General features: G+C 33.2%; 1 protein-coding gene across 1 annotated transcript in view; it reads right to left on the minus strand.

Moving 5' to 3' along the window:
• The window catches only part of LOC123691902, a 144447-nt gene that overhangs the window by 53017 nt on the left and 69497 nt on the right, over positions 1 to 21933 (minus strand). Inside the window, exons 3-5 of the mRNA XM_045636487.1 lie at positions 19610 to 19747; positions 19121 to 19234; positions 17440 to 17595 (exon numbers count right to left, since the gene is read on the minus strand). Coding sequence (XP_045492443.1) covers positions 17440 to 17595; positions 19121 to 19234; positions 19610 to 19747 — 408 coding nt within the window. The remainder of the gene's footprint in view (positions 1 to 17439; positions 17596 to 19120; positions 19235 to 19609; positions 19748 to 21933) is intronic.

The following is a 21933-nucleotide window of genomic DNA, read 5'->3' on the forward strand; positions in this document are numbered from 1 at the left end:
GAAAGAACTTTCTTTTATATTTAACCTACAACTGAATAAAAAAATTCGAGATCAAAAAGGGCATATAAAGGGACATGATAAAAACTGAAATTACAGAGGTATGGGGCGAGAACGTTTTCCGGGTTTCCGACATCAACACATAATTCAACGCAAGATTAAATGCCTCTTGGACCCCCACCGGAACGTCAGTCCTACTCGTAGACACGGCCTTGCAAAGTTGGACCACTTTTACATATAACGTACTACGTATGTACTACCATGTATGAATTTCTTATACCTACGTCATACCTACAAGTTATGAACTCGTGACATTTATGAAACCTATTGTCGCTTCATGATAGATACGAATAGCTCGTATTTATCGTCATATTTTAATTTTTTCATTTAATCTATTGTATTTGGACAGTTCTGTAAATTAATAAAGCTCATCTACTAAATAAGTTAAAACTTTTAGAAATACGACACAAATAAAATTTTCCGGGAAAATCGACAAAACTCAAATTACTATTAAAGGGTGGTTGGTAACAGTCGTCTGGAATTATCTCAACAAACAATATTAATGAACCTTTCATATAGAATAGGAGCTAACTAAATTACTTTACCTTCCAGTGAAACCAAATAATCGTGAGTTATTTAATTTCATGAAGAGGGAAAATTAGGTAAGAGGGCACAAAATAGAGATTGCAAACAACTATTCATAGTGCTCGGCGGTGTATCCATGGTGCTATTCACTCGATGGGTAGCCATTGTAAGGCCTCAAGCTCCGGCGGGCACACACAATCAATGGCGGATTTACGACACAACGCCGAGCGTTGCACTCAAATTGTACCGTGTACACGTGCTTTATATCACTCAGATAGAGATTATCATCATAATGACTGATTACAAAAGTGTAACGCTCCGTGCTGCATAGAGGCTTAATGCGACAATTATGAACCTACGTACCGAACACCTATTATGTTCTGCATGTTCAATTTTATTACTTTTAACTCTAATATTATAGTCTTTTATGTGGAATAATCTTATCTACTGGAGTTGTGCATTGTAAACGTATTAAGTGTTAAGATATTCTATTTACTTCTTTGTTCAGGTATTTCATTAATAAATTTTAAAATTATTGCAATTTAATTAAATATTTTCTCAAAATATGAAATTTGAAACCAATGAGGGCAATTTACACAAAAGCAACGTTGTAAATAAAGATTAAATAGTTCGACAGAATAGCAATCCGGACTAAAGTTTCCTCATCAAAGTTCAGAACTGGCAGGTTATACGTATAGTGACAGGAACATAGCTTACAGTCACCTCCCACGCCACTAGATGAACTCTGCGTTCGGTCATACCAAACATATCAATATTGCATAATTTATCCAGTCTCTCGTAATAGCCAAACTTGCTACGACTTAGTTAACAGATTTTAGTACTTGCTTGATGTATTAGAAATAATATGCATGTTTGACAATGTTCATGTCGTGTACTAATTATCATAGCAATTAATAATAATTAATTTATCATCTCCCTTAAAAACACCTAAATATGTAAATGATATTGCTTTTACTTACTTATCGAATTTGATATTTAATTATTATTCGTTTCGTAATAAAAAGAAAACTAATTTAAAACGTCGGCAATGCTAACAAAGGCTTAGCAAAATGAACTTTTCTCTGTACCCAGTGATAAAATTGATTTATTTAGCTAATTTGTATTCTAGGCACATCGCTTAATATTTTAGGGTTGAAACATAATTGGATGCACAACGGCTGCATTTGAACGCATCCTTGAGTTGGCACTACGCCACGGCTTTGCATAATTTAATGCTTTTCTAATATATTGGAATGTTGGATTCTTATTTGCTTCTTTACAAAGTAAATATTTACTTCGTATGCAATCATCTTTAAGAGCTATCACAATGTTCATTCTAAATCAGTATATCGATCTCTACAATATGATTGTATTTACAAAAACTGTTACGGTATTGCTCATTATTAAATTTGCAAAGCAACACCACTTATAGGTACTTACAGGTGTTATGTGGTTTGCTATTTGCCAAAGCGCAAATGGTGATGTGTATTTATTTCATTAAATTATTCATGGCCGAGTCCAATGCTATTATCCGATCACATAGCAGTCGATTGTCATACTCATTGCAGCTAATGTATTATTCGTGAGGGTAATTATTCGCAAATTGATCCAAATCAATTTTCAGTTGGTTTGTTGTGCTGTTAGTTAAAGTTTTATTACTAAAATACGAATGTTGCTCTTGTCTTGAAGTAAGCAAACGAATACAATAACAATTAAATCAATAAAAATGGAGTAAAAAGTGAATTGATTTCATCGCGACTCGTACCTACTTTATCTTAGATATTTTTCGTTCCTGTTCTACATTTTACATAAACTAATTTCCTTGGCAATATTGGTCTCGCGACAGTTCTGTAGGCACGGCTGCCTCCCTCAAAAAGAAACTCGTCGAATCGGGGCTTCGACGACCAAATCAAATCATCCAGCCTTATCTGATTTTTGCAAGAAAACTTGCAACTGAAATTACCTGTGAAAGTTTTTATTTTCCATGTTTACTACCTTTAAGAAGATTGAATGTATAGATAGAAAGAACTAGTCACTGCAAAATGATTGCTACGTAAAGAATTATTTTATATATTCCGTAAATAAAATTATTGAGAATACTATTCATACATTATTTACTTTTCGTTATTAGATCCCAAAACCAAGAGTATGTTAGTGAATTCTCTTTACGTTAAATGTAAATGTTTAAAGAAAATAAGATAAACTGCCAATGTATCGTAGAGTATATACGTATATATAGCAAAGATGTCTCTCGAGATTTCCTAACTCACAGTTTAAACTATTCCGGATATGCTATATGCATGATGTGAAACTGTTTACTGTGTTAGTACTGATTTAAAGCAATTGCCGAGGTTTCATCCCCTCGTGGGGTATAAGGCCAGTCACGCTTCGATGAAGGGGAAACGTTAATATAAGGTTACGAGAATTTACTGTTAAATCCACCTGCAGACCAATTTGTTAATATTATATCCAATCCGCTTTAAAGCTACCTACTGTAAAAAACTATCCGTTATATTGGAATTTCTTTTATGATATTGTGAATATATTTTCCAGAATGGCTATGTGCATGTTATCAATTTTTATTTTTAAGACTTAATTGCTCTGAACTGAACATATCTACTTAAGTGTAATTGTATAGATTTCTGTATAATTCAGAATAAGTCATAAATTGTATCCATTGTAACTGAACTTTAGTGCCATTTAGTCCACTTATTTCTTCAATTTATTATTGTTCATCTTATAAATCATAATATACTCAACCATTTTTCCGTTTATACGTATGGTCTGCATTAAGCTTTCATTGTGAATCTGTATTTATTAAATCTCGCAAAATACAAAACTTATCACTAAATTTAAAATAATTGCTCTAGGTGCAACTACAAAATAATACACTCATTTATTTAGGTACCAATTTTAGGCCGAAACCCTGACGCGGGCCCTTTATCAATTACGCTTAAACAAGAAAAATGACCGCCTGTAAGCCTACACCAGCCTAATTAAAGCAAGTAGGTCTATTTCGCAAAGAGCTACGGGTGTCCCCTCGGTAGCCCTCCGCAGAACAGGTGGTTAAACTTTTACGTAATTACGTTAACAGACGCATATATTTTGATCAACATGCCAAAATTTCTTGTTACAGTTTTCCCAACATCAGCCAATTTCGTCTCGCCCGAGGATAATTTCCTAAATTTCTCGTAGAACATTTTTTACGTTGTAATACATAAATTTATGGGACATTAGGCTTTATTGAAATGTGAATACTTTAGGATAACTATTAAGTACTAAAGCATTAACATAATTATGAATTTTATCATGAATCACATCTCCCGGAATATAATTATAATTTATAACTAAGTATTTAATGTTGTGTTTAAATTTAATTTATTTTTACACCTTTGTTACAATCCTAATATTCTTACTAAACATTTTTATTAGTGACTTGTTTAATAGTGAATTGCTTCTTAGCACAACATAAAAGCTATTTCCCCCAAGTTTAAGTTAAACAAACTGATCATTTTCCGACTATATTTTAAAACGTCAATAAATCATTCACGCTAGATTAAATAGTAGTTGACCTCACCCCGTAACACAAACACCATTACTGTAGTAAGGGAGGGTAAAAATTTTCACACTTGCCAGGCCTTGTGAATTTTATAAATGAACCCAATGCCTCTCGCATTCGGCTAAACTGAAAACATCCCATCAAAATGTTCAAACGATTTATCGCTTCGATTATTTAATCATTATAGATTACTACTGGTATAATAAAAGCACTATTATGTAATGTGTACTATTAAAGTTTCAATAACTTACGTACTTTTTGTTAAGTATATTATATTCAGCGGTTTCACAAGATAAACCTACATCAAATACAGAGACACATATTTGAAAACCTTATTATATTTATGATAAAACATAATATTTTCTTAGATAAAATCTAATCAATTTGCATATTTATTATTTATTGAAATGTATAGTCAAACAACATTGATAAAAAAATATACATAATAGCGTTGTCTTTAGTAACCCAGATAATTCACAGATCGTCTATTTTTTTAATCTTCTTCACCCATCAGAATAATCTCGTACCGCCTTATAAATGAATTCCATCGCAAGACGAAACATTTGTGTGATCCGGAACAGATGCATAATGAATGAGAATCAGAATATAAATAAGTTCATCATGTGACGGGTGATGTCGTGAAATAGTCGTAGCGTAAGCCGTAGCGATCGCTTCAACGCGTGTCAACCTCACATCCACGCCGTCGCCCGTCAGCTACTTTGCATGATAATCGAGTTCCCACAAAGTAAAACAAAATCTCTACGTCACATTAATATTCAGCTATAGGGCCCGACGCATCACCAGCCGATTGACATTTAACATGCAAATTGCAATCTGAAAATCTAGTAAAATTGTATGCGACTAAACATTTTCGACATTATTAATTCTGGACACAGTTGTTTTAATCCGCGGGTCGAATATAATTTATATGCTAATCGAATATAGCCCACTAACACCGAATTAGAGTGCAGAAGATTTAGTACCGATGAAATTGAATAACCAGGTGTACTAAGTAAATTTGTTCCCAGGCAGTTTTAAATTATATTTAAAAGATTATTATCAAGTATTGATTTTCATAGTAAGTAGTATCTCTTAGCTATTTACTTTCTGATTTACTATACTATTACTACTGTGCCTAGCCTTATCAGTTCACTTGGGGTCGGCTCTCCTCGTCATTCTTCATGATGAGGAGAAGTTTAAAATGGCTTACTATACAAAATTATTTACTACAAATGTAATATAAAAACAATAGCTCACATATTTATGTTATTAGTTTATGTTAAATGCAAGCAACGATAACTGTTCAGGAGTTCTTTGATGTTATGATTTTTTTTTTTAATTTGATTAGGTGTCAAATTCTTAAATAGTCACTGTATAATATTATCATACATGAAAAGCTAATTCACCTAGAGCCAAGTACCCACACGCAAACACGCACATAACTGTGCGATGATAAAATGACAGAATGGTTAATTGAATATCATGAATCTCCAGAAGGATAAGGGATGAGATAAGCAACCGTACGAGAGACTCCCAAGTGATGGATGTCGAAAATAAATCGGCTTTCAGCACTCGTCCGGAGGTGACCAGATGCGCCCGTGTAATATGTTAAAATAATACGATTTTGCTAAACTATTTTGTATACCACACAATGAATGAAGCACCCTCCAAATCCATTTTTTTCGTAGTAACTAAGAAACTACTCGCGCACAAAAATTGCGCAGTGATTTCGATGTCAGATCATAATAATCATAGAATTTTTTAATACTTTCGGCGTTTTCTATGTTCAGGCGTGTACTGTTTAGTAACATAAGTTACTATTTTATTGAAATACTCAAACACAATGTATATCTGATAAATGAATGATTCCATTTCAACAAAATTAAGAGATACAATGTAACATTCATACTCGATATGACTGTAATCATATTTTTTATCTTTCATCTATGTGTATGAATAGAAAAACCCTAACAAAATATTAAAACTTTTGCTTTGTTACAATTAACGATGGCTTTATGACGAGTGAAATTATAATTTGTTATGAATTATGCGTAAATTACCAAATCAAAAATTTGCCTCTAGGCATGAGTCGCATCCTTTTAACAAGAAACATTTTTAGAACTTCACATTTTTTTATAATTTTACACAGAAAAATTCCCCAGTCAACACTCAAAGTTAATTCGGTGAGCAAAAACAGAGATATTTTCACTTTGTGAATAATAAGACATTTCCTTAATGACGGGTTCACGTGCCACCCTTTGTTACATTGTTTATTACATTTTGTGTTATTATTTAAGTAACTCTAAAATGTGAAACGGAAAGCAACTATACTTTATTTATAAATTTATAACTATACTTTACTTCAAAGTTCGATTCTATAAAAATTTAATGTATCCGTAGGCGTTAATAAGAGAAGCTTGAATTCAAATAAACCTAAAAACTATTCGACCTGGGTACGGTACTCTAAATACAACCAAATGAACAGGTTATTAATAAACTATAGTTTAATTGGTTTCCGTAACTTTTATTAGCTACAAAATGGACGGCGCTAACAAGAAAACTTGATGTAGACATTCGAATATTTCCATCAGAAAACGACAACAAACAATCCCGAGTTCCGTTCGCGGTGTACAAATATAAACGGGAAATGATTCATTTCGAATTTCGACACACGCTCGAATTGAAAGGTCGGCTGCGAGTGACGTATTTTTAATTACCTACGACCACACCGTCGCATCGCTTCATATTGAATTTCTATTGCGGACCATAAATAAGTCAATAAAAACCAAAAATAAGTAAGGAAAATCCTGTTCGAGATTCACTACTTTTTGTATAAAAATATATCACTAAATAATGAACATCCCACGTATTCGCCCTTCTATTTCTATAGTTAATTACCTCTGAGATTATAACCAGCCCACAAACCAAGCTATGCATAATTAATATATAATATTAGGTATGTGAGAGCCAAATTTTCCATAACCAGTTGCCTAATAAGTAAGTCATGTTGAGGTAAAAAGGTACGTATTTTAATTACCCCAATCTTGATCGAATCTCCGTGCGAGCTTGATTGAATTTCCGGACGAGGCTATCTCTCGTATTTGCGGAGCGTTGTGGGCGCCCGCCACCCTCTCGGCTCAGTGGCCTGTGACGTCACACCGCCGATTACATTTTTTTTATTATCCGCTACGGTAAACGGCCACTAATGAAGTCTAGTCGTCAGCTTTTTGTTGTGTTGTTCAGGAAAACTGTAATAAAACTCTCTGCTTTGACTGATATTAACATCCCTTTAATGATTTTCTGCGAACTGTGTAAATTTACGGTACGTTTGAGTACAAAATGTTTGTTTGGAGCTCCAAACATATTTATTCACTTCGATTATTATTTTTACTATAACAGGATGCGTGTTGGGTTTTTAAATAAATTTTCGAAAAATGAATACGAACATTCTTAAATTACATTTCTGATAAAAAATGCTTCTTTCACTTGTTTGGTGCATGTATAATTTATAGAATAACTATATTTTGAAAGATAATGATTTTCTATGCTAATTGATGATGAACTTTTTTATTACAATTGAAGATCGATTTAAACGATTTAATATAATGAATAATGAATTAGCTTGAGGAAAACTACTTTAATGCTACGTAAATAGTAAAATTGCAAGTCCTCTCAGACAACAGTTTTTTTTTCTTCTTCTCATGCTCTTACATGAAACCAATATATTTTATATTTATTTGTAGTGATTTAGTTAAAACAAGCACCTAGTTCCTAATTCCATTTTACAGATATTTATCATGAAACAAAATTTTTAATCACAACACTCTTTTGCTTTCTGATATAATTCTGACAGAACTACAAACCTTTGAATGATGTTTCCCTGAATAAGACCGGCATTACAAAACAATAGATACACACCTGATCTAATTACAAGCTCAATCCATTACATTTGCTACAACAATCTGATAAAATGCAAGAGGCCCCACTAAGGAACGCCTTGCAATCTGACTCCAGGGCTTGATGATTGATGTGACGTGCAATAAGGCACAGGATAGCAATTTGTTTACCCTCATCGCTTCGATCTACCTATAAAATGGAGCTTTTCTATCAACAAGACCACCCTTGTTCGCCAATAATCAAACAGTCCCCAAGGATCCAATTTACAGGAAAAGTTATGATTGCTGGTAACCTAGGAAAGCATAATAAATAAATTATAATGATCATTAACCGTTGTCAGACAGACAAAGTACTGCTTGTGTAGTGTGTAGGCTAGGTGGATAATAATTGTTTGTCCACGGTATTAATGAGCGTTCTAGCTTTTACGCTTCTATCGCAAAAACAAAACATTTTATGTACACTTGTATGTATCTACCGACAATAAATAAAAAATATATGAAGTAAAAGTTATCGACTATAAAATTTTGATTGTCATTTAAAAATATTATTATTATCATCAAAACGACAACAATGAAATTTTCCAATAGAAATAATATAGTAATAAAAAGTTTCACGTATAACGAACTTAATTTGGTTCTCATAAAACATCCAATTTAGTATAAATCAAATAGAATTTACAATTGCCAGCTTTCACTGAGGTCGTCCCTTGAACCCTCTATTGGCTCAGCACGTGTCCATCATAAACCTGCTTTACAACCCCGCTTTGTATAGCTGGCTATATACGAAGCGATAAAGTGACAATATAGGGTCTCCTCATATTTGCGGGCTTTCGCGAAAAAGATGACAAAATGAAACGACAACATGTAGTGATATTTATGCTTTCTATGTGTGTGTAACCTTTTTCATCTCGAAAATAGCGTAACCAGTGTAGTTTATGATCTAGGCCGTTAGCACAGCCGTTAGTTATACTAGTAACTATAAATACAACTTTAAGGCTTGCAAGTCTTCTAACTAATTTACTGAATTCCATTGTTTTTCTAAAACACACCTGAATATTCACTAAATCTGATATACCTACTAATAACGAAATTCATAATATTGATGAAATTCATTATAATTAATATTAAAATCATGTTTTATTTAAAGTTATTAAAACAATTTGAATTTCTCAACAAAACATAGGTCTAACTTATGAAAACATGATATTAAACGTAAACCTCATAAGATAACATTGAGGTAGCTGGAATTCTCATCGCCGTCGGCTTGTAGCCTTAGCAATATATTATAGTCCTGACAAAGAGAAAAGAGACGAGACTCTTTCCTCGCACACAATCAGGCATAAGTTAGAAAGAAACGTATAAGACTAAAGTCGCACGTCTCAAATTTCTAAAGGTTTTATTGCATTCCCCGCAAGCACAGACGCTTAAACTTTATTGCTGTGGGATTAAAGTAATATTTGCAGCGACTAAATGATGTCGAGGCAATTTCGCGATATTAAAAGCTGTGTATGCGACGACTCCGGTCAATAGTTTGGTATCCCGTATGTGTTTGCTCTGTATAATCTAGAAAGGAAGTTTATATCGTTCACATTCCCGGCCAACGACGTGCGATAACGCTGCATTCTTTCTGAACTATTTATACATTATGTTATGTATTAAACATAACTTTAGCTCGTGTAACTATAAAATTATTAAAATAAAATAAATCATGCACGATAGTTATAAATTGATTAAAAGAGATAATTTATAGTTCTTTATGAACATTAAGAAAACTTATAGCAAAGTATCAGTGCGCGACGAAAGTTTCCAGTTGAATGACTTGGCAAAATTTTCTCAGAGAAGCAGCGACAGATAGTTCGATAGACTCCGGCAGGCGAGAGCTGTAGAAAAGGGATCGGAGAGTGCACGCCCGATGAAGTCTATACGCCATTGGTGTCGTTTCCGAACATACTTACTGAACATATAATACTCGTATTGCAGTTTGAAGCACCTTTTTTTAATTTTTCATACAATTTTCACGGATGCATATTTAAAAAATAATCATTTGTCAGCGCTGTTGGGTATTCGTTAATTTGAAATGCACGGAAGGGAGCCGGATCGATCCATTCACACCCTCTAGATATGATTAGTAGCTAATTGAATCTCGGGGTGAGATCCGCACAGTTTAGTTTTCTAATTTACGAGACTTTCCTTTACTCAAGAGAGTAAAAGGGTTGAATTTAATTATCTCAACACCGACAAACTCTGAATCGCGTAAAAATTATACGTAATTGTAACTCAATTCGAATGAATAACACATTAACGAGAGGTCAAATGGAATTTTAAGTAGGCTTTTTGGAAATTGTTTGACAATGTCCGTTTATTTGCTATTAAAGGAACTTTAGACTACTTATATACAAAAAAATGAAATATATATTCGTTGGACAATATTTGTTATCTTTCAAAAAATCTGAAACTGAAAATAACTTAAAACATAACAGATAATAGGTATACTACCTACCAAGAACATATACCCTATAGAATACGTAGCTGGTATAGCCTCTTTATCATTCTCTATACACAAATATTTTATAAAGGATTATCGTTTAGGGAAGCCCCGTATTATTGTTATTTATGGGGTGTTACTTTTTGCATATATTTTAGTTGATAATAATCTTCTGCTTTAACTTTATATTCCGGCGGTGTTCCCACTCCACTCCCGCTCTGCAAATTTGATAATGAAAGGGCTTCACTTGTGTACTGCAGAGATAATGTAAATAAGTATGCAAATTATACTCCAAGTTCCATTCAAATGAAACTTTTCAGCTGTTTTGAGAATTTATTCTAATGCCACGTTAAGAGCGAGTCGATAATTTGGTAATCCTACTTTTTAAAAGTTTAAATATAGCTCGTAGCGCATAGCTCGCATACATTGAAACAACATAAACAAAAAAGATCCAAAATCACTGATTTAATATTAATTACTTAAAACGTTTACTGAATGAACCCCTACATATCCATGATACCGGTAAAATGGAGTAGCGCTAGTAAAATATTTCCTCTGTTAGTGAAAGTGGCTGTGATAGCAATGTGACGGTACGTAGCCATCAATCATTTATCCGTGAAGCGCTTCCAGCAATACCGCGAAAAGCTTTAAAGCGACTCTACTTTATAATGTATCACGTTTAAAACAGACTTTAAAAGGCTCCCACCGCCTTCATTGTAAAAAGAAACCGTGCAAACATAATAGATTGGTACCGGATCTTGATAAAGGCACACTGAGTTTTATTTTCGGAGACTTTTATCAGCGCTGAAAGGGAAATTTGCTATCGCTGTTGAATTATACTCGGTACAGTAAAATTGATTTAAATATCATTTCAACTGTTTATTTTTACTTCTTAATATTTTTACAATTATTTCAATTTAAATAGGTAATGACTTTGCAAATCAATGGTGTAAACATGAACTTGAATAATTGAAAAGCCAAAGCTTGAAGGCAAGTAAATAAAACTATTAAGAATTTAAACTACTATATTAATGCATATATACATTATACATTGTATAATTATTATTGTATAATTTTTCAAATTAGTTTATGATATTAACTATAATATGTGTAAATTGTTTATGAAATGTTTTATGAAATAAAAAATAAAATAAATAAATAAATAAAATAAATCCAATTTGCAAAACTGGCGTAAAACGACACCCAAAAGAACAAGAAATGATAAACCGTCATTTGGAGACCTTAACATACGGGATTCGATCCTTTCAATTTTCGAGTAACATAAATTGGGTTATCAATCAATATTACTTCCCTATCTCCAACTTGTGGAAACTTTACGAAGAACGCGTGCTCGAAACACTGAAACTCTATTCCCAAACATTTGCGATGAAAATTTAAACGGTTATCTATAAATAAACAGACTACGCGTTTGCAAAATAACTGAATCATTTTTCATCCACGACACTTCAATTAATTAAACATCAACCCTGTATTGCCGCTACAGATATTATTGTTTTTAAGTTTAATATGATGCACTTAATTTATTTTCGGCTTTTTTTCATAAGTATAAAATTATTTAGTTTTATAAAATTGCATTTTTAACGTTATAATGAGTTGAATTGAATGTGTTAGGAATCCGCGTGATTCTTATGATTATAATGTATCTATGATATTTATCAAATTATAAAATAAAACGTTTAATACGTATTCATTTGTTTTGTATAAATTCATGATTCTTATAAAAATTACTTATTACATTAGTCTACTTACAACTAAGTGTAAATAGTTCGTTGAAATTCGAATTAGCTTTTTTTATTTGTTATATAAAACTAAATATGCAATTTTATAGAACACAAAGAATTCAAAAAATCAAAGTTGAAACGATCGAATTACGACAAGTCTTAGTTACACATTTCTGCGTAATAAATGTAGAGTAAAATCATACACGATCCTTTGTTTGATCAAGAGCCCCACTTCATAAATAATAAGCAACATATCAACGCAGAGCCCTAAAATAATTAAGCACTAAACTTTATTAGTGTCAAGATACAACCTAATAAAAGGATAAAAAATTTAATAGTACCTATTCTTGTAGCGGCGTACAACAAGGTATCAGACTGCGCTGCTCTCATTTATACTTAATCCTATTTGATATATTGGTCCATTAGGAGCGCTGTCCCAGCCTCCTCCTCACCGAGATTGTAAGAAAATACCAAGTAACGAGGGCGATATACCTTTATGGACGGGCACTCACTTTGTATCGGTTTGTTAGAAAACGATACAGTCGCTAGGGTTGTTATATAAAGGTAAGTTATGGGATAAAGGATAGTATTGATTTAAAAATAATAATCTGAATCCATACTTTTGTTCCACTGCGATTTATAATGTATCAGTTACCAAAGGAATTTGTACCTTTGGATGTTTTATAGCTGTATTAGTAAAACAAGATGATTTTTGAGGAAACAATATGATGTACCAACATTATTGTATAATTAATAATTATAGTTTATTTATACAAAGTAGGTTCGTTCATATATTATATTCATCTGCTCGACATAATAATATTATGATTCTCGGAAACTTTAGTTCATTTATTCATACTTAAAAATGGGTATATGAACACTCATCTTAATAGGTATATGAACAATATTTACGTGAAGGTAAACAACATACATACATAATAAAGAGACTGAAGTAGCCTGGCTAAATCCCATTTGAGGAGACGCAGAGCGCGGCTTGAGTGCGCAAACGTTTCGAGTTATTCCACCCGAGCGCCCAGCGTTCCCTATCAAAGAAAACGATTTGTACACATCCTTATTCCTCTGTCTATGTTTAAATGAACGGTAAACTTGCGACAAATGCCAGCTTTTTGTAGTTTTCTTTTGTTCCATCAAATCGTGTTTGTACAGATTTGTTTGTGGTATCAAACAAATAGCAACACAAACGCTACAATATCCCATAAATGTTTTTAATACTATTGCTCTCTATAATGATTTTATAAGACGTTTTCTTCAATATATCCTTGTGCAAAAAACATTATAATCACGAAGTCAATTGACCACTTGTTCGATAAAAAGGCAAATGCATCATTTGTAAGACATCTTTCTCGAATATACCCTGAAATTTATTGTTGCTAAGCTTGTTGTACCGATAATTAATTATAGGAAACATTCTGAAAATAATATGAAATTAAAATATGATATTATATTGTGTAATTTCTTCACGTTCTCTTCTACGTTGCGTAGACGTTATCTTGTTAATACCATTACCAAAACGTTGTGCTGTCCTATGAGCATAGCTTAAGAAGTACTTAAAACGAAATATTTTATATGCAATTAACGTCAGGTTGGATGATCGCGGCGACGAGTCAGACGATCTCCAGACGGCTCTCCAAGACGACTTTCTTCCTTGATTAAAACTCGGAATAGTAAACGGCGAAACAATTTTCCTTCTTTGCGCGTCCCCGTCTCTCGAGAAAACTAATATTGAAACGTGCGGATGAGAAAACTTTGATTTTTTTCTGTCCCTCCTAGTTATGGCAGAAATTTGCAGCTCCTTTTTATTATAACAAATTATCATTCAAGCTGTTTACATTCCAGCAACTACAGATGGCTAAACCAACAATCATTAAATATGTTGCGTGTAAGCGGTTACATGAAAGCACATAAGTATATTGTATTAGACATACAAACTGTTTCAGATACCACGTGCTTTTAATGGATATTTTGTTTACCCTCTTTTTAACTTTGTTGTTATTTATCATGAGTATGATTGTCATGAGTCGATTTTTACTTGGAAACTTTGGAATAATCCTGATCCATCGTTACATAAAACTCGTAAGTTGTTCACGTCTCAACGGATAATCGAGTTTATACTTGAAGGGCCGCCATCAATCATTTATCCTACTTACTCCATCTCCGCATCTCTTCGCGAATGGATCCGCGCCGTGCTGAGGAAAAACTTTAAAGTGCTCCGTGTTACTGTGACGTATCGAACACTTGATCATTTGCACGACCCACTTGAATTATAAGTTTGACATGTTTACATTATTACGTACTTCTTCAAAAGTTAACTGCCTCTCGTGAAGGGAGTTAAGAAGCGTATGCATGTAAAATGTTTTCGGGAGAAGTTTTTATTATCTTCATAAGCACCGATAAACGGGACGGTCTTCAAAACTTTTTCCGTTAATAAAATATGTTAGCTTAGACATACAAACTAATATTATTCATGTAATCCAAGTTTCAAGTAAAATCTACTAATATTAAACCTATTATAAATACGAACGAATTTGAAAAGCTTAGTTCTAAAAGCTTTTCCTTAAATTCTTGAAACATTTCAATGCATAATACTGAAATGTACCTATCTACAAACGTTTCACGAATCAGACAATAAATGCAAAAAGTAGGCAGCATTCTAGATAGCTGCTCGCATGGGTGCTTTATGAGCACTTAAGTGCCTTCCGGGCGAGGGATGTTTAAAACTTGAGCTTACGAGACCACAGCGGGATCGAGTAGGCTCCACTTATAACATGACAATGTCAGATTTGATCATGGCCGAGGACATTTTTACGGCGAGTTACAAAAAGTTTATGAATACCCGCGCTAGCTTCAGTATATTGTCGTTTTTATGCGCGCGACGGAATGCCTGTTAAATTAAATTCTTGTGTTCGTTGACTATGTTAAATGAAACAGTAAATTCATCCTTTTAATCTGCGCTCATATAAAATTTTCATTGGAAACATTATGTTTATCCTCCGACTGCATCCACAATGAGTTACCACAATATCTAAAATGTATGAGTAAGTAGGTAGGTACTTACACAATGTTGTGCTATTATAAAGAATAACGGAAAAACGTTTGTATTCTGCTATCACATTGCAAGGAATCTCTTTCAAAGCGCCAACAATACAACAACGCAAAAAATTAAATTACAATGAATCCGAGCAAGTTTCAATTTTCAAAAAGCTCGGTAAACTTGAGACGCTCTTTGCTGCTCTCTGCATAATATCCTTGCAACTTAAATTTCCATAATTAGTCGGCGCCTATCTTGTATCAGCTTACCATCGAATAAATTTGCGAAAACAATAAGTTCTTTGTCTCGAGCTATGTATTCATTAGAATAAATTTTGAATGAATCATTTTAATTAATTAAACAAACAAATCACAGAGTGGACGAGACGACATAAAGTTGAAAGTACTAAGTTAGAAGTAAATAGAAACTGTTAATTTGAAACTGCAAAAAGTGCCTCAACAGCGTAGCAAGAGGACAAATTAGAGGGAATGGAATATAGTTTACTTTAAGTTAAACTTATTACGATCCTCGAGAAACAAGCTCTCGGAGGCTCGCTCGGCGCGCGGGTCAAGTGCCCAATTTGTCACCCGTGCAAACTTCCGACTACTTACTTCGGCCGGTCCCGTTCGATTCCATTAAACTTTCGAGATCTTTTGAAGCTATTTTCTTGTTTAAATTAAGATTTACCTAATTCATCCTTCAGCGGCATAAGTGATTTAGGACCTTTAAAAAATAATATTTTCACATTATTTTCCGTGCGACCACTTCTCTCGTCGATAAATCTAAAGGGATGGATGCGATTTAATGGTAGCGGTCGCTGAGTGAGGTACAAATCTAAATAAAAATCTCCCCGGGAGATCACAATGCGCTATCATAAAAATTAAATTACGTTAGGAGTTTCACTGTAAGTGCGCGCAATTTTATAGGGACGTACGCCGGCGCGTCAGGGGTACGGTACGCCACATCAAACGGCTCATACAGCGCCGAGCTCTCGCACAAATCAAATTTGCCAGCACTTTCTTTCGTTACCGCTCCAAAAGCTACTTCTTTTTGACCTGCTTCACTTTGTAAGTCTATCAAAATATGCATCTATATTTGTTTTTAAAATTGTGATTCCTTTCGCATGAAAATCTGAATTGTTTTATGATAGGATGTTGCAGACTGATTTATAATCAAAGTTTTATTATTGCAGCGCCTCGGGCATAGCGAAATCAAGTGGCTAATTTGTCAGTGAGCGCAAACTTGCCGTCGCGGACTTGTGCGGACGCTGCAATTCGATTAAACTTCTGCTGAAGTACCTACACAAGAGGAGCCTACTTAACGCAACAGAACTGTACATCTACGTTGGAAATTAAATTAACTAACTTATCAGAAGAGCCTCCTTACAACCCACCTATCTATTACCCTTGAGCACTTTGAAACAAAATATGTCAACGAAAACTACTTACTACTTTAAAATTTGCTAAACAAACTTTCAAATGAAAACGCACTGAAGTTAAATAAATTAAGCGAAATCTGAAAAATGAACATAAATTATGAAGGGGGCACAAATTAAATCCATTAAAACCTTTTATTTTACGTTATACATCATTCCTTCAAAGCATATAGTATTGGAATCAGTTTTTGCTGCCTACATATGATTTATTTGCTAAAACATACCATCAGATAACACGGCGATCTGTGTCTAGAGTTATATTATAATTAGTTAAACGTTAAAGCATACCTTAACCAATCAAGAAACTCTAGGTGAGTCTGGCATAATTTTTTACATACACATTACACAAATTATAATTGGTTAGTTAAGTTAATATCTTCGTCTAGGATTCATCATCATCAGGATTGGGCGCTCTATATTAGAGGTATAAGAATTATTTCTATTAAATATTTAAATAAGTATTTTCTCGCCACTATGTCTTTTTTCCTACAAATTTTATTTTATTAAGCTGGTTACCTTTTGACCCGGTTGCCCGATAGAGATCACAGGCTGCCTAATTAACTATACTTACTGAGTTTTGTGTAAAATTGTTGTTTGTTTATGTATAGTTATTAGTTATATTGAAGAGTTTAAGAAATATATATGTAGTTTCTTAGAACTTTTATTTTCTATCCTATAATCTTAGTCATACCTTCAGACAGGAACAGTCGGTCAGCGTCAGCGGGCTGGTCGGGCGGCGCGCGGTGCCGCAGCGTGACGTGCAGCGAGGGGCCCCGCGGGGGAACCTCCGGGGGTGCCGGCTCGGGCGGTGACTCGCACTCGCGCTCGCCCTGACCGCTTGTTGGACCTGGTTTGTAGGATTATCTTGGTATTTGTTGATACAATACCTAATTTATCTGTGGGATTTTTTTTTGTTCAAAATAACCAATATTCGGTAAGAAGTTATAGATTTAAGATTCAAGAAGGATGATACAACAACATGTTGGATGGTACAACTTGTTCTAAATTATAATTTACACTATCTGTAACAATACAACCGTGTTGAGTTAACTCAATGAGGAGAAGCGAAACCTATGTTCTTAGTAACTGTAGGTTTGGCAAAAGAATAACAATAGAAAAATGCTTATAAGTAGACGTAAGTATTATTTTTTTTTTCAATATTATCTTAATCATTTTATTGATATTCCATTCTGATTAATGACACTATAATCCAGAAAAACAATCAATTATCGTAGTCTAGACTTTGTACGAATTGTAGGGGTTAATCCTTCCACGTTTATTTTTAGCGCAATAACCATTCAAGCTCATAAAATTATCAACGTGAATATTCCTTTAGATGGCAAAATTTTCACATCAATGTCGAAACCTAAGCAGTTAGCTGCAAATAACATTGTTATTCCGGGATGCTTACGCTAACGTCACGTGCGTCAGCCTCCCAGAGAAGTATTCGAAGCATCCTTATCAAAGGCACGCCCCACCTTAGCATTACGCTTATAATAGGCATGCTACCGTGCTACATACAGAATGCCTAACAACAACTACATCGGAATCCACTGAATATATGCCTCGTTCATTCCCTACATTTCTGAGCGGATCGGTATTGTTAATGTGGAGTAATTGAAGATCACATGCATCTCGATATATAATGGTGATGGTATTTAGATAGTTAATGAATTTAATAAAAAAAATGCTGGAATTTGCTTTTATTGTGAAAATGCAGCATCACCAAATAAATTGTACACAAGTGATAACTGCGTTAAAAACAACCGACTTCAAACTTGCACTTGCAAAATTTACAAATACCTACAGACAAAAATGCTCATAAAATAAAAACTACTGGGCCTATCCGAATAAAATTTTTATGGGACCAATTCGACACCATCCCGCATCGAACAAAAAAAGAATCACGTAAATCGGTTCAGAAACCTCGGAGTAATCGGTGTACATACATTAAAAAAAAAAAAAAAAAACATACCGGCCGAATTGATAACCTCCTCCTTTTTTTTGAAGTCGGTTAAAAATGCTTAAATTCAAACGTGTTTTTATTGAACTACGTTTAATTTTTTGGTGCTTTCGAATTTCCATATAACAATGATTAGGATTTTAGCTATGTCGTTAGAAAATTTAACATATCCCGATTTTCGAAAACTTTGAAAGAAAAATAATTAATAAGCGTTTGTTTTTTGTTCCCAATATAACATAAGACCCGATTCTGTTTGCCTAAAAATATAAACGTGCAAAACAGAAACGCTCCATTACATCGAATAAGGTTCGCTATTCAAATGTTTGTCTATTATTATCTAATATTGTTGGAATCAAAACATCCCAGTGAACGGACAGGATCAATAGACTATGCTAAACTATAATAATACCATTTATATGACAGATCCTGGGCCCGCGGCCATTGCTGTCATGCTGAAATTCATCCTGTCGCCGATTGCGCCGTGATAATGTGCCACCGCCCTCGTTGTTAAATATCTCTTCACCTAAACGAAAAAACAATATTTTATAAGATGGTATCCATTTGTTATCTTAATGTTCTTTCGATCGCTTCCTTGGTACAGGGGATTTATTATAAGAGAGAATAAATAAAGTTGAGGATGTAGGTAATAGATCCGTATTCCGTATGGAAATCAAATTAAATCAGTGAAACATTTGAAGTGCATGCACCCCACAAAAGAGTATCAACCTTTACTTACTTGAATAAAATACATACCTATACATTTTATTAACATTTCAGTATAAATTACGAAAAAATATACCTGACAATGAGCTATCATGACACCTGCTGCCTTATGATTTGTACGTTATTTTAGTTATCACTTAGACATCGGCATAAGTATAAATTTTACCTAACTAACCTTTGGAATTTCTATTTCTCCTATAAAAGCGTCGATTAGTGCTTTCAATGGGGAACGGTGATGCTTGTCTTTGCGGGCTGTTCAGGAATCGAGGTGGTTCCTCGCCGCCCTCCGAACCGTATATTCGTCGTTGTTCACCTGAAAGCGAATAGATATTATTCAAACAAGATGTTAGATTTCAAACATTATAACAAAAATGATTCTCAAAGATAAAGCTTTATAGTAATAAAAATATTAAAAACAGTCGAGATATTTTTTGAGTAAAATCCTGACAAACAAACAAAAATGTAATCTTTGCGCTTTATATTTATTTCCTACATTATTTTATCGATAAGGCAATCAATGTACCAAGAGAAATTAACATAACATTTATTAAAATACATTTCGGTTGTACTTAATTTGTGTATATAATCTAAACAATAACTTTGTAATAGTTGAGGTTAGAATTAAATAGTAGTTAGGCCGCCTCGGGTTAGGTACAGCTGTGTAAATAACTCTTATTTTAAAGGTAATATTATGTATCTATCAATTCATCCATAATTGCCTCTAATTACGGAAGAAGCAATTATATACAAAATATACAATGACGCTTCGTTTCTATCACTTTAAATTAAGATTAAAAAATTTTAAGTTTTTCCAAATGCGCGTTATTATTTTTTAATGTCTCTGTCTGTTTTTTTTTTTTATACTGTACTGTGTAATTTTCTTCTGGTAATTTTTTCTAAGTGATAAATAGCAGAAGTAGTATTAGTTATCTTAGTTTAAATTATATCATCCCCTGTTACATTTATTCAAATATTACTTCCCAACATTACACAACGCATTATTAAAGATTTAACAACTTTGACCTAACATCTAAAATGACTGCTATAACAAGGCTTAAACGTAACATTAACCTAAGTTACGGGCCACAAATAGCCAAAGGCTATGCAAAACTAAGCACCTTGCTTTAGTTTACTCAACGAATAGCAAACTCAATTAGTAGCTAAAACAACCTCTAAAACGCATTAAGGGATATATGTTGCTGTATAGCTTCACACATCTCTTAAGTATTGGTGTTACAAATGGCCATATAAACTAATAGCCTTTATATTATTTTTGTAAATTCAAAAAGGTCGTACGTCGTAGAAAGAAATGTACGTGAAAAAACATAAGGTCTCATGCAATTTTTACTAATATTATAAATTATTTATAAATGAGAAATAGTTCTATCTGTCTGTCCGTATCTTCTTCACGGCTCAACCACTGAACCGATTTTGATTAAATTTTGCACACAGATAACTTGAGACCTCCTTTTTTTTAACGTTCGTATTTGCTTTTTTATATTTCTACGTAAAAAATAAAAATATCAAATATTTATATTGTATTAAAATATAACAAATTAGATATTAATTAAAAACCTATTTATTAACGTTTTGATGTCATAATGAACAAAAATTATAGAATAATTTTTAATCTATGAATCAATTTAAAAATATAACATACATATTGGTAATATAAAATGAAAATTATTCTACTATCACTGATCCTTGATAAGAGTGCAAAGTTTATTTCGTTATCGAATTCATCCAAAAATCTATGCAAGCCAATCCTTTGACTAGGTATTAAAGAAGATGATACTGATCCAATCCAACATCACAGGGTCACTGGACTGGATGTTGTAAATCAGACATTTCAATTATTAAATAATTAATCATCCACACACACAGTACTATATCCACATACTTGTTGTATATGTTTTGTATTAGTTTATATCGTATTAAGGCTCTACGAAAATGAAAGACCAGAGAGATGTTTAAAATAAATTAAAGTCTGATGACCCGATACTCAGACGATGCGAGTACTTGTCAATTTATTTATGTATTTATTTGATGGAGATCAGATATTTCAGCTTGTTATTACTACTCTCGGTATCTCAGACAGGTTTATTATTTAATCTCCGCTGATACACCTGTTTCAACCTTTATATGCGTGAATAAGAATCATATTGCAATGGCAAAAAATATCCTAACCGTGTATTGCTTCCCCTCGGTAAACAAGGCGAGATTGAATATGAAAATTTAATCGATTAATTTATTTCAACAGATATTATCGTTTATCATTTTATTATTTGTTTATGCGGATAGAGACTAAGTGTACGATGAAAGAAAGTTATTTATTTATCTGTAGGAATTTTATAACGCGAATTTTCGAATACATTTCATTTCATACTGAACGGTTGCCTTAATTTATGATAGACTGTCTGAAGTCTGAAAAATCTATAAAAAGCGGAATTAATTTACAACACAAAAGTTTGACAAGTTTGGTTTTATTTGAATGGCAAG

This window comes from Colias croceus, chromosome 5 (assembly GCF_905220415.1).
Source record: "Colias croceus chromosome 5, ilColCroc2.1".
NCBI classification, from domain to species: Eukaryota; Metazoa; Arthropoda; class Insecta; order Lepidoptera; family Pieridae; genus Colias; species Colias croceus.